The sequence below is a fragment of the Corvus brachyrhynchos genome, unplaced genomic scaffold, assembly GCF_000691975.1.
Source record: "Corvus brachyrhynchos isolate BGI_N302 unplaced genomic scaffold, ASM69197v1 scaffold56, whole genome shotgun sequence".
Lineage (NCBI taxonomy): Eukaryota > Metazoa > Chordata > Aves > Passeriformes > Corvidae > Corvus > Corvus brachyrhynchos.
Window position 1 is genome coordinate 1,635,282 of NW_008238664.1, and position 13,978 is coordinate 1,649,259.

Consider the following 13,978-nt stretch of genomic DNA (forward strand, 5'->3'; position numbering starts at 1 on the left):
GTGTAAACACATCTGCATTATGACCTGCACTGCTTAAACAAATGTGTAATTTTTAAAAACAGAAGGGTAAAATTGAATTCTAGAGCTAGTCTGTGCCGTTCTTGCAAGCATGATATGGACATCTCTGAGTTAATGATATCAAATGATGTGGCAAATTCACATGGTGGAGTACAATGCCTCCAGATATGAAAGTCCAGAAAGTATCTAGCTGCTTTTGTGAGCACTGCAGGTACAGGGTGCCCAGTTATCCAAGTTATCTTTTCACTGATTCCTTGTGCTTCCCTTTCTAATCCTGCTGTAGTAGGAGCCACTGAGGTTAACTCCAGCTTCACAGTGGAGATGCACTCTTAGCACAGACACAGCTGTGCATCATCTGGTGTGAGCAGTAAAGCTCTTATGCTCCACACCAACAGCAGATGTTAATAGCTGGCTAGAAGGTAACATAAAGTTTGTATTTTGGATTTACTGGTCAGGTGATATTTTCTTCTCAGTGAAAAACAGGATGATATTTAAAACTGAAATTCTACTGTAAACTGTGTCACAAGCCTTTAAAACTTGTCAGTTGTGGAAAAAAACCCCAAAGTGTACAGTTTGTCACTGCTTTTGAAATGCTTGCAAGCATGAATCTGAAGCCAATTGTCCCGCAAGCTGTTCTCTTTTAGTGTTTGCAACATTTGTTCTATAGAAGTGCTGGGTATTCAAAGAAGGAAAAATGCTTCTAGGGTAAGTGCCTGTGTAAAGAGTAGGTGAAGAATATATTTAATGAGGTGACATTTTCTATAGTGCATCTTTAGGCAGGCAGCTTGGCAAGGAAAGTAAAGTGTACCATGTTGTAACATTATTATGTTTGTTGTATCTTGAAGACCTGCACGGCTCAGTAGATTCTGTGTCAGGTTTCTGTTTAAATACACTGCAAAAGTGTGAGTGAAGTTGTTCATTGTACATATTATTGCTACCAAGTGGTAAGTATAGTGGCAACATGTAATTTAGGAACAGTGAAAATAAGAAACAGATTTCATGCAGGCTCACGTATTTGGAACATGGCTCAAACTTACACAATGCTACTTCTGCTGCTGCTAAAAACTTCTGTATATTGTAGAGAGTAAATATTCCAGAATTATTCCATCAGAACATAAATTTACCAGGGATTCTACCATTTATCAGTATGTGGCAGTTTTGTTACACTGTTTAATACTTCATCCCCCTTCTCTCCTGCCTCTCATACATAGACCTGCTCATTGGTAGGAATCTCTTGACCTAGCAGGACAGGTACTATGACTTCCACCCAAAAATCGTGGCATTCCAATATGTTTTTCATGTGCTGTGATCCAAGTGTTTTCCTCTTGGTTGCAATAGAGTTCTGAAGCAGTGAGGCATGAAATTTTTACCTTTTTGTGGAGAGGAAGGAAGCCCTACATCACGGTACTGTTTCACACTAGTACTTTGGGTGGCCATTACTTTTGCCTCTGGGAACTGGCACTTCTGCACTGGTCCAGGAACTTCTGACAACAGTGGGGCAAATATTGACATGAAATCAGCTTCTCCATCTGCAGAACCTGAGCAGACCCCACTGATCCTTTCCAGCCTGTTACTGCTAACAAAATGTACTGCACAGGCATGAAGATCTGCAAGGCACATCTCCATTCTCTCAACAGCTTGCAGCCAGCTTCTCCTTTGGAGCAGGTACATGGGTGTAGTTTTAGCCAACGTTTATTATTATGTGACTTACATACCATATTGGCAAGGTGAGCTGCATAAATGTCTTGGAGGCAGTTGAAGCAGTGCAGTGAAATAGGTGCTATTTAAGGAATTCTGAACTTAGCTTCTGAAACAGAAACCCTGGACATGTTTGTCTTCATTGGGAAACATCAGGAGCCTTGCAGCTGTCATCTCCTCCAGAGAAAGGAGGTAGTTGTTCTGTGAAATAGTAGACAGTTCACCTTTCAGTAGACCACACTGAATTTATAATTCATCTCTGAACTTTAGCTCTGTGGGCAATGTTAAATATTCAGGCTTTTTCTTTAACAGACTGGTAGTTTTTAGATCGATGTGGAGTTCAGCACATTAAAACAAACTGTAAGAAGTAACAGTGTTTCCTATTAAATTTCTAGGACAAGGACTGAACATCAGACAGTTGGTAATATTGCATTAATGAAACCAAAATTGGTCTGGGGAGTAGAGAGATTAACAGAGAGACAGTAATACAGACTGTTTTCATAGGAAGCCAAGCTAATAGCAATTAAAGGAACAAGAAGAGCAAAGAAGAGAAATACTGTATAAATAAACAGCTCTTAAAAAGCAGCCTGTACTCTTAAGCCACATAAAGTATACATAAAATTAGGAATACTCTAGCATGGCTATTAATTGATATATTCTCATATGGCAAAGGGAGCTGTAACTTTGTTAGTCAAGATTTTCGTGTTTCACTCACTCATTTAGCATGCAAAAATGCCAGTTTTATCTATATTAGCATTTGCCAATGTGCTGTGCTGCCTAGCCTGTCATTACAGTACTTTTTATTGTCTGCAAAAGACAGGACCCAGCATTCTTTTATATACCTTAACTAAATAGTAATTAGGGAGGGCCCTGTGAATTTGCTGGTTACAGCTCAGCATTAAGTGGAGAGTTCAGTGTTAAACTCCTCCTCTTACTGTAGACAGCCAAGCATTTTATATTTTGATTTCATGCAAAAGTGAGGCAGAATAAGTGAAAATATTCCATGGAAGCAGTGAGAAGACAGGGAGGTACAGTGGGGCAGGGCAGGTGTGTCACAGAGTTATTAACAATCAAATGTTGCATATGAGAACAAGCTCTCTCACAGTGGACGTGTTTAGACTGTGAATTAGCCTTCAGGCAGAAGGAGTGAAAGCCCTGTTGCTGAGGTCACTTAAAAAGGACGGCAGCCTTGTGCCCCTCAGCCCTGTGCTGCGAATGCCTTGGGCTCTGCTCCGGGACCTTGGGGATTTGGAGAGCAGTTTAAGGTGTTTCCAGCTGCAAGTTCTGCCACTGCCTGCTGCAGGGAAGGTTGTGCAGATGTATCTTTGTTTTGGGTTTTACCTGAGCAACATGTTGACATAAAACGCTGGTGATAATTAACACACTGAGCAAAGAATTATGGTGGATGATGACTCTCACTTCTCATTCTTACGGGGTTTCATTGCAAAAACGAAATCATTCTGGATAAGGGCCTTCACCAAATCAAGTGAAAAGCAGGAGTGTTTTGAGCATTTCCAAAGCCCTCAGTAGCTATTGTGGGGGGTGGGAGGGTGCCATAAGGCTCTCCTGGCTCTACCATTCTGCCCAGCTGTTAGCTGGGTTGGCAGGTCTTTGAGCTTCTCTTTCACTTTTATTTCCAACAGTGATTTTTGTTCTTGTTTCTTTTGTGACCCTGTATGTACACTGCTTTCTTAGTCAAGACCCTCGAAGATGTAATCTTCCTCAACTGCACCGATCTCTCCCATCCTCCGTGTCCTCAGTTCACTGCTTTAAATTTACTGTGCCCTGCTAATTCCCCTGCCGGGCCCTGCCATATCCCTCCCCCAGAACAGAAGGACTGACTCGTGGTGAAACCACTTTGCATCCTCACGAAGCTGAGCTCTTCCCAGCTCCCATGTGCCCCCTGGAGGATAAATACTTTCCTCGTCTGGTTCGGTGTTGGGTTGTTTTTTGGTTTTTTTTACCTTTGGGGCTTTCCTGCCATGTCTTTTGAGAAGCAATAATAAATTAATGTTTGAAAAGGAAAACGGAGGTTGCTGGCGCTTCTCAGGGTGGTTCTTCCCCAATCTGAGGTCCTTTTACATCATTTTGGCATCTTAAAGAGGCTTAACATGGATGCACGCTCACACAAATTTTGTTGCTTTGTGACTGGCTTTGCTGTAAGCGAAAATTACATTCCAATTAATGCATTTCATTAGATAAAAGGCAGAGTCCACAATAGACTTGTAATATTGCTTAGGAAAGAACCCTTTTCCCCCAATAGTTTACTTTGCTCCAGGGAGGTACAAGCTGTACCAGCCAGATTCCTTTTTCATCACAATGTACTGTCTCTATGCCCAGAAGTTTTGCTGGCAGGACTGCCCCTCCAAGCATGACTAGGATAAATAGGATTTACAGTTTCTTGCTGTCATACTGTATGATTTTAATGTTTGAAAAGGACAGACAAGACCTTTACTAAAACCTCATTGATAATGACATTGTGATGTGATTGCATTCTGGTTTGTCTTTGTATTGAAATGCACCTATCAGGAAATTGCCTGCTGTTGTTCATAAGGAGATACTTCTCCTGAAGATGTGGTTTTTTATTTCTTTACTCTCAATTTGCTCTTAAGTAGCCTCAATAGTAAGTGGTATAGCAAAGCCATATTTACTCTTAGTGCTCTCTTCTGATAGATTAAAACAGCATTTGCTTTATTATGAGCAATTTCTGCAACACTGAATACAAAAATAGAACTGGGGAAAAAATCAATGTAAATCCGAGGATGTGGTTTCTCTTATTGCATTGAATCAGTCTGTCAGTGCTATCTGAGCAGTCCTCGCTTTTCCTTCATCCCTTTTTAACAGCTAGGGTTCCTGACTGAAGGACACTTAACACCAGTATGAGTTTTCTTCCCAATTCAGAACCTTCTAGGCCAAGCTCCCCTGATGAGACCATAATAACACAAGTACTGCAGAAGCAGTCATGCTGGTGCGGGGAATGGTGATCCTACAGTGTAGTCAGAAAGGTCATTGCTCCCTTGGCTCTACTTCACTCATCCCTTGTATTATTGCAGGTTGCTGACTACTGCCTTTTTCTCCTTGAGCCTGGGGAGTAAGAAAACCAGGGAGGACAGCTCAGTTTCTCTGGAGTGACTTTTCCTTTCTCAATCCCCTACAGCAATGGGATTTTTAGTGGCTTTGCCACTTCAAGCATCTGGCTTCCAGTTAGGCCTTAAGCATGGAGTGGCCCCTGGGCTGCTTTACCTCACGCCTTGTCAACACGTCCCAGGGGCTGTGCTTACAGCACAGGGTCTGCCAGAGTGCAGGGATCCTGGCGCTCAGCCTTTCCCACAGATAGGCTGGGTCATGGCAGGCAGTGTGCTGGCACCAGTACAGAGCAGGGGGAGTTGTGCAGGGTTTTAGATCTGCTTGGCTTCAGCAAGTCAGCACCAAAAGTGGCCACAGCTCAGCTAAGGATCTGAGGCAGAACACTCAGTGTTTGCAGCTTTGTTGGGACGCAGTAATCTGTTTGATCGTGCCTTAGGCTGAATTCCATCTGGCCAGAGGAACTGCTGAAGGAGGATATTGTTTTACATAGATGAATTTGAGGAGAGGTCTCACAAGCTTCACTAAAGAGTCCAGTTCAGTTGGCGCTCCTCACAGAATCTAATCTCCATAGCAGGCAGGGTTGGGCACAGGTTTTTCTGCCTTGCTTTGCAATATCAGTTGAGATGTATCAGTGCTAGAAACAAGTTTTTATCCTACAGCTAGACCATGCCCTATTCAAAAACTTGGGAAAGTAAGTAGAGAGAAATGGGAAAGTTATTGAATCTAAATAGGCAACAGATCTGCGGTCAAGAGTACCGAGCCTGTACATTGCAATCTTCCCTGCTGGCCATGCAAGTAAGCAACCAAGGGGTAGAGAAGGCACAGACACAGCCACACCTCTTCTGCTTTTGTTTGCACAGCTTGGTGGATTTCAGAGACAGAAATGGTATTTTGGACTACTTTGATTATGCTCTTTCCAATCAGTGGGTGCAAGTTTTCTTGACCATTTCCTCAAGACTATAGGTTGTTGAATCAGCCCCAAGCCATCTTTGAGCCAAAAGGACCCTCTTAACACAGGTGTTAATATAACAGGCTGCCTCAGAGCAGGATTTTGAAAAGCACTGAAGCTGATGGGGAAACCCTGAAATGATCCAGCTGGAAAAGTAATGGCTCAAAGATGAATGAGCCAAAAATCCTTACAAGACCGAGGACATCAGTATTGCTTGTGTTTCACAGCAATGAGAATAAGGAAAGCATCTCTCTGTGAGAATAAAGCTATGTTGGTATCACAGATTTCTTTGCTGCTGCCATGGCAAAGAGTATTAAGACTGAAACACCACAATAGAAGTTAGTAAATAAACACACATCTTCTATACCTGTCTTCATAAAAGAAAAGCATGCTGTCTAGATATGGGACCTGAAACCTGAATTAAGATTAACAGAACCAGGCCCTGTTATGAAGAATTGTTATGGGAGGAAAGAGAATGTATTCCATGGTATGCAGAATCTCTCTAGAACCTCATAGAACTAGCAAGTGCAGAACCTGGAATCCATTTCTCATTCTGGCAGTGTGCAATTGCTGGGTTGCAACTTAATTTGATCTTATTTCACTACTCTGTGAAATTCTAGAAACAAGACTAGAATTATGTCAAATAGAAAGGAACAAGACTAATGAAGAATAGCATCCCTTCTAGATCAGGAGCACTGACAAAATGTTCATGCCTTGTGAAAAGCAGAAATTTAAATTATTCAAGTGTAAAGACTTCTAAAAACCATCCTCTGCCTGTTGCCCCATAGTAAAATTTAATATTTGGACAAAGGAGGGAAGAAAAAAATTACTTTGAAAGTTCCAGACATCTCTGGCTTCTCTCATCCTTACTTGTTTGCATGAAGACAGACACATAAGGTGCTTTATCAGATTTCTTTTCCCTGTTTTGTTTTGACATGTCATAGATGATTTTAGATGGAAAAATTGAGAAACACAGAGTTCAGAGTTGGATAGTGAATGCAATGAGGAGTGATGGGTCACAGCGTAGTGGTGAAAGCCGAATGTCCATGCCCATGGCAGAATGTTTGGAATAAGCTGATCTTTAAGGTCCCTGCCAACTCAAGCCATTCTGTGATTCTATAATTCTTCATTTTAAAGCTGAGCCTGGATCTGCTTGTGTTGTAATGTTGCAGTACTGGTGCTGTGGGGAGAGAGGCAGTGGCAGAAATGACAGCTGGCAATAATCAGGTTGAAGGAATGCAGCCTTGCAGCCGTTAGTGGGTAACAGAGCAGCTCCTGCAGTTACTAGTGCCTAAGGTTAATAGATTGTGCAGACTCTAATACGACCCTGACAGAGGAAGTGCATTTTTCTTGTTGTTGCTCCAAAAGCTTTCTATGTTTTACACAGATGCTCAAGTGACCCATTTTATTTTTATTGCCTTAAGAATGACCAAAAATACAAGTAACTAGGTATTTAATTCAAGTTTATTCAGACACCTCTGCTAGGTTTAAAAAGCTGAAGTGGGATAAAAATCCTGTATTGTCCCCATATGATCTACCTGCACAGACACTCCGAAAACCATTTGTCAGGACTATCTTCAGAAATGTTATACAAATGCTGACCTGGATATACTAGTCCCCTAAAAAAATGTAAACTAAATATATGTTGTTTTATAATGTAATGACTTCTGTCTTCATCTTAGGTATGCACTAGGCACTCACCAGGAGAACTGTGGAGTAGCAAAAAGATAAAGCAGTTCTTAATAATATTGGTTTTAATCAAGAAAGGCATAGAAGATCTTCTGTAGGCAGAAGGCAAGATCATGTCTTAAGAACAGTTCAGAGAAAAGAGAAGGAGAACAGATTGAAGTTCAGTAACTGAGAAAGAAATTGCAGAAACATTTTTTTTCTGAGGCTAACATAATAGGGACAGAAGCTATTTCTGTGTGAAATTCCTGGTCTACATCTGTCTCAAAACCAAAAAGCCAGCTAGCCTAAAATAATGCCTAACAGTCAAAACTGCCATGTAACTTAGGTGAAATTTTACTTGGAAAGCATAAAACCTGTACCTTTTTACTCAGCAGATCTTCCAGAGCAGCTGGAATTATGGTCGCTTTGGATGAGTGTGAGATGAAATTTTAGCTCCACTGAAGGACAGTGGTAAAGATCCATTCACTCCAGAATTCCCTTGGATACCACCCTTGAGATCTTTTTGCCACTGTTTCTTTGAGAATCCAGAACTGCTGTGAGAACAGGGCCTGGGCCCCATTCAGAAAGCAGCTCAGAGTGCATGGTCTGGTCTTGATTCATCTGCTTGTGCAACTTCACTGCAATGATGAGAGGAAAATGATCCAACTTGGTTTTCAGATCCAAACCTGGACTTTCATGTCTGACAATTAGAACCACTTCCTTCCCCACACAATTGTAAAATTAACACATTTTGTCTATAGGTCTTTAAAAGTTAATAAACCAACAATGACATATTTGTGCAGTAATTTTTCAGGCTGACAATGAGATAAATTTAAAAGAAAAACAAACATTAGGGTCTCTGCCTTTTCTCTCTCCACTGATTTCAGCACACAGTGAACTCCACTTTATCCTGCCTGATCTGACTTCCTCTCCCCTTTCAGGGAAATCTTCCTGCCTTTACCAGTATCATTGCACAGAGATTTGCATAAACATAGCTGAATATAAACATTTATATGAACAGAGAGTTCTTTCAGTACATGATTTGTTTTGTTTCAAACACAGACATTAATAACCACGCATATGTGTACAAGCACCTAGGTATAAGTATACCATGTTATATTTTACATATACAGCATTAGATAAAAATGTCCTGACTTCTTTTTCAAAGGTTTGCTTGATTGTTCTCTTTTTTTTTTGTTTTGTAAATTACTGGGAAATAGTGTTTTAAGTGATACATAATTTTAAGATATATTCTGAAAGGTGTATCTTGTTTAAAATGTGCTGGATTTGAAAAAGAAACAAGGAAAAGAAAAAAGGATCATCTGATCAACTGCTTCATTATTATTCTCTTTTCCTGATCACCTCTGCCCTGGTATGTAGAAATTGGCTGATTTATTTAAATCCCAGGAACTCCCACAGCATATGGTTCATAAAGTAGCATTTACAGTGTGCATTGTAACACTTCACTGCCACTGGAAAGACTTGAAAGTAATATGGTTTGATGCTGTTCCAAAAGGAAAAATAGAGTAAAACTATCACTAATATTAAGTCAATTGCTGTAAAAGCAGCTTTTGGAGAGGGATGATATTTTCTAAATGAAAACTGATGCAAGAAAACCCCCAAAAAACCAACCAAAAAAACCAACACAGCCAACCCTAAAAAAATCCCCTAGCCCAAAAACACCATCCTCAGAAAGTAGTTCTTCAACACTGCCTTTTTTCCCACAGCCTTGTGGAGCCCCCAACCCTGTCTGCAGAAAATGAAAGAGAGAGGGGTGGGATTAATGTGTAATTAAAGGGAATTTGGAAGGCTGAGATGTTGCGGAATGTTAGATCAGTAGCTGGAACAGCATGTGGTGTTCTTTAGGCAGGCTTCATTGAATCCATACAAAAAAAGAAAGAAGGGCTTCTTGCCTGTCTGCTCATTTATCAAACAGCTAGGCTGAACTTTCACAGCTCCACAAAAGTGTTTTACTGTTTGCTGAAGTTTTGCTCCAGAAATTAAAGCTGAACAACCTAGCGACTCTGAGTCTTTGCTGCATTTTTGACATCAGCCACCTTGTGCAAAGCTCTTGGAAACTAACACAGGTCAATTTTTATATGATACTAAGGGAAGATGGTTGTACCTTCGCTAAACTCCCCCCAAAAAGTACTGAAGAAATGGTCAAATATGTGACATTGTAATGTCTTTATTTATATAGCACCCTTTGATCTAAATACGTGTTCCAAAGCTTTCAGTCATCAATCAGGATTAAATATTTGTCATGGTGGCAAAATGGCTAATGGAGGAAAAAAAAAAATCTATATTATTTAATCAATTTAAATTGACTTTTTTCCTAGTTGAACAGTTTTATTCCATCTTGAAGGCTTGTTTTCCTTTAATATTAGTTGCTGCTACCCCCCAAAGAGGAAGCATTTAGCAATTTATGTAACAAAACCACAATTAAAATGGATTACAAATTTTAAAAGGAAGAAGCTCCTTCGCAAGTAAATCTTCAAGGCTTACTGCAGTTTTTGTTGCATGACTGTTCTCTCAGAAAAATTTTCCTCCTACTGCAGACCCCACTGAGAATCTGGTTCAATCCTGTGAGGTGCTGAGCATCTCCTTTCCAGCAACAACAGCAAAGCTTTTTCATCAGGATTAGCCTGGTTGATAGAGGCTCTGACTACTGAAGGCACAATCTACATTCACTGATCCATTTCCTTAAATGCAACTGTCACTGAATAAGTTTTGGGTTACAGTAGCAATGTTCTTTCAATGTCTGCTGACACACTAGAGTTCGGATTCTTGATGATATCCTGCTGTTTCTGAGATCCATTTGTTTTCCATAGAGGATAAATTGATTATGAGGTATCTTTACAAATGCCATGATGAGTTTTCCTTGGTAGAAATGATGCCCCTGTCAAATACCAAAATCTTTTCAGAGAATCATCTTTCAGAAAAAGAAGTGTTTAGTGGCAGGTTTGTGAAGGTCTGTAGAGAACTTTGTTGATCCTTCAAAGAGACATAAATAAATAGTACGCCAATTCTAATTACAGTCCTCCTTAGTTTAGAGGCAGAACTGATCTTAGATTTTTAAGGAAGTATGTTCTACTCCAGTAACTTATGCAAGTATTTAAATTAATGGTAGTTAGTGGAATTATAGTGAAGTTTAAAGTCTCTTTCCCCTCTTTCAGTAATGGAAAAAATCAAGAGTTTATTTCTGATTTTTCCTACCACATATTTTATTGACTTCACAGTGCAGTTTTTCTGATTTTCTGTCTTGAAAGTCCATATTAAATTAAGTATTAGTAAATGTGCTTTTCCATCTATCTTAATAAAAGTTTTATTTATTTGCAGATAATAAGACAACAGTTTCCACAACTAACAACAAGAAGACTGGGAACCAGAGGCCAATCAAAGTAAGCAGTGTATGGTAATATTATCATCTCTCACAGGGCCCCATCTGGCTCTGGCTTTACTGAATGGAATCATATGAAAATAGGGAATAATTTGTCCAGTTAGGGCCTTAAAACCAACTTTGATGGAGGTTCTATTGTAGTCTTTACATTATCTTATAGATTCAGCAGTGATCCTTCAAAGGGGGTCTAATGGAGGCCAACAGCATACTGATTTGATCAGCAATATTTTCTGTATTGTTTTTCATCTCAGCTCACTTTACACAACATAAAGGACATTTGCACTCAGGAGTAATGGAACTACTGTTGGAGGCTGTGAAATAACAACTGGTTAGCATCATGTTTCAGGCTAGAGAACAAGGGTCAGAATGCTCTTTGGAATTTAGGTAGGAACATACATTGGCCTAAACTGAAATTGTCCACAAACCTGTGTTTAACCACCATTTTTCCTGTGTAATGAAATCCAGCATATCTTTAGGGACTAAAATATTAGCTTATTGCCTTACCCAAAGCTGGTATTTTCTGAGAACAGTTCATCCTAATTCCAGAATGAGAAACTGATTCAGAATTAAGAATGCACTTCCTGGGGTATTTGACTTTTTCCAATTGTTGATAAGATGTGATTTTACCAATTTATGAAGAGGATACAGTGATGTTATTATACTTTTTTTCTGCTTGTGGACTCAAAGAAATTTTTCCAGTGTAGCTTTGAATCTTTTTCTGGCAAGCATTAGGCCCCTCACGTAATAAAATCTGCTTTTCTTGCTTAGCTTTCACAGAATCCTACAGAGTAGCAAAAGTGTAGTATCTATAGCTCACAAGTGAAAATACTATGGAAAGGGAAATGAAAATGTGAGATGGTGTGTTTGCAAAATTTTGTTGGTAAAGCTTCTCTTTCAAAGTAAAGCCTGAAAAACACGATATTGCTAAATGCTAAGAATGAAATATGCTATTAGGATTGAGCTTACATACTAAAGCTAGAACGACCTGCTCTTTAAAGAAAAAAAGAAACTAAGACGCTAAAAGAAATGCAATTAAAGATAGATTTACTGTGCTCTTCTAATAAGTGGTCCATGCCAAGCAGTATTTCTTTGATGGGACAACATGTTCTTTCCCCAGCTTGATGTTTTCTTAGTTTTTGTAACTAAGCTTTCTTTTTCTAGAACAGACATATTTAAGCAGCTAACTGAAGATTTGAAATCCATTCCCAAATGCAAATTCAGAGTTGCCATAACATCACTCATCAAGCCACCAGACAAACTCTCAGGTGGAAATTCTGAGCTAGCCCAACAGCATACTAGGAAAGCATGACAGGTCTATAATCAAAGTGTCAGGACTTAGTACTGAATGTAAGTTTTGTGGAAGTTCATAAAGATTCCTCATAAAGAGTGAAAGTGTGCACAAGTTGCTTTGTGGACACATTCATATGAGTACCCCCTATCAGCAATCAAATCATCCTGACATCAGCTACAGTTTTGTTACTTGTCCTTCCATTTAATTAAAGCAGTGAGCACTGCTTTATTTCCAAACCAGAGTTCCTCCCACAGCACCAGGAGTCTCTCAGAGGGCAAGACGCTCTTGATCTGCTGATTAGAGGTGTCTTGCACCTCTAAAAGCTGTCTCTTTACTCTCACTGAGGCTACAAGTCAGTGAGGCTTAATATTTCTTCACAATTTCTCCCTAACTTGCCTGCCTGTCAGAGCAGCTTTCAGGTCACATACTCCTTTCATGCCACTTGTGCAATGGTTCTGCTCCCCATCTAGCAAATAAGGGGCTTCTGTCACATACACACAGAAGCTACATGCATGCTGTACTTTAGGATAAATGCTCTCCTTGGCAGACCCAGCACAGCTGTAACTGAGCTCTGGTTTTGTTTTCAGAAACATCTGACTGCATTCCAGTTAAGTGTTACGTAAAGAAATTACTTTAGGCATTAACACTTTGGTCCCTTTATCACCAACTGTGCTGACCGATTGCTGCCAGTATTATTCTCGTTCCACTTCCCTGCTACTGCCAAAGGAAATTCAGCCACAGAAGTGGTTAAGATTATCTGACTTCACACTGTTCTGCCTTCAGTCTTTTTATAGCACGGCTGCCTTGTAGCATTACAAAGTTCAGAGCTACAATGGTGCTATACTCTTGCTCATCAGTTGTGAGCTTTCTGGTTTGCAGCTGGTTTATTGATGTAAGCATGCAGCTGTTTTCTATGGCACTGAGCTTAAAAACAGTTCCACCACAGGTGAGCCGTGAGAAGGCAGCTGAACATAAAAAGCAATTTATTTCTGTACTGTAGTCTGAAACTCTTCAATTTGGTATACAAAGTGTGAGTTAAGCCAGTGGAAGCTACATGGTGTGAAGGGAATTTTGCTTCTTTCTTTCAAGGAGTGCTGTATATAACAGATCCATGAGGGTAAAAAGTATTCCACTTTAACACAAAAATGATTTTGTTGTCTGCATGTTGTTATTCTACATATCAAAATTTCAAACCCTGTTTATTGAATTAAGTTGATTTTTTTTTTTCTGATAGAAATACAAAAAAGTAATTGGAAAAGAGTGTATAAACTACTCTAGTGAGTTTTTGCCCTTTGCAATGGTAAAACTACTGAAAGAAGAAGCTATCTAGAAAAACTTTGGAGTTAATTTGGCTACTGCTGCCTATATGATTTTGAAGCTACATGGAAAACTCTTATGCAGTTTACTACCAAGTGCAATATACCAGGAATTAAACATTGCACAGTGAAATTCTACTACATTTTCCAGGCTTGCGTTTTTTTCCCTTCACCGATTTAAGACAAAACTTGATATGAGACTGACCCCTGTTTACATTATAGAAGCCTTTCAGTCCTGCTTGCTCTGACTTTTTCTGTCTTCCTGTCCTTCCCTGAGCAATTTGTGTTGCTGGCTCCCCACAGCATTTCCTTTTGGGTTCCCCTGCCCCAGATGCAACACATAGGCCACGTGTGAGTTTTATGGCTCTTATGTGCAGCACTTGCCTGGCAGCTGTGAGGGACCAAACTGGGCACTTTAACTGAGAGCTGGAAGTGTTGCCATTCAAGCTAAAAAGCCAAAGTTCTACAGCTGATGCTGTAACCCCAGCACAAACTTGCCATTAGTTACCTGTAACAGGTTAGTCTGAAGCCTGGTTTCTTGTATAGAATGC

At 39.9% G+C, this 13,978-nt stretch overlaps 1 protein-coding gene across 3 annotated transcripts in view; it reads left to right on the forward strand.

The window, feature by feature from the left end:
* RFX4 (regulatory factor X4) overlaps window positions 1-13,978 on the forward strand; it is an 88,316-nt gene that overhangs the window by 33,811 nt on the left and 40,527 nt on the right. For all 3 annotated transcript variants that reach the window (XM_017738051.1, XM_008636587.2, XM_017738052.1), the window contains one exon: window positions 10,760-10,821. In XM_017738051.1, coding sequence (XP_017593540.1) covers window positions 10,760-10,821 — 62 coding nt within the window. The remainder of the gene's footprint in view (window positions 1-10,759; window positions 10,822-13,978) is intronic.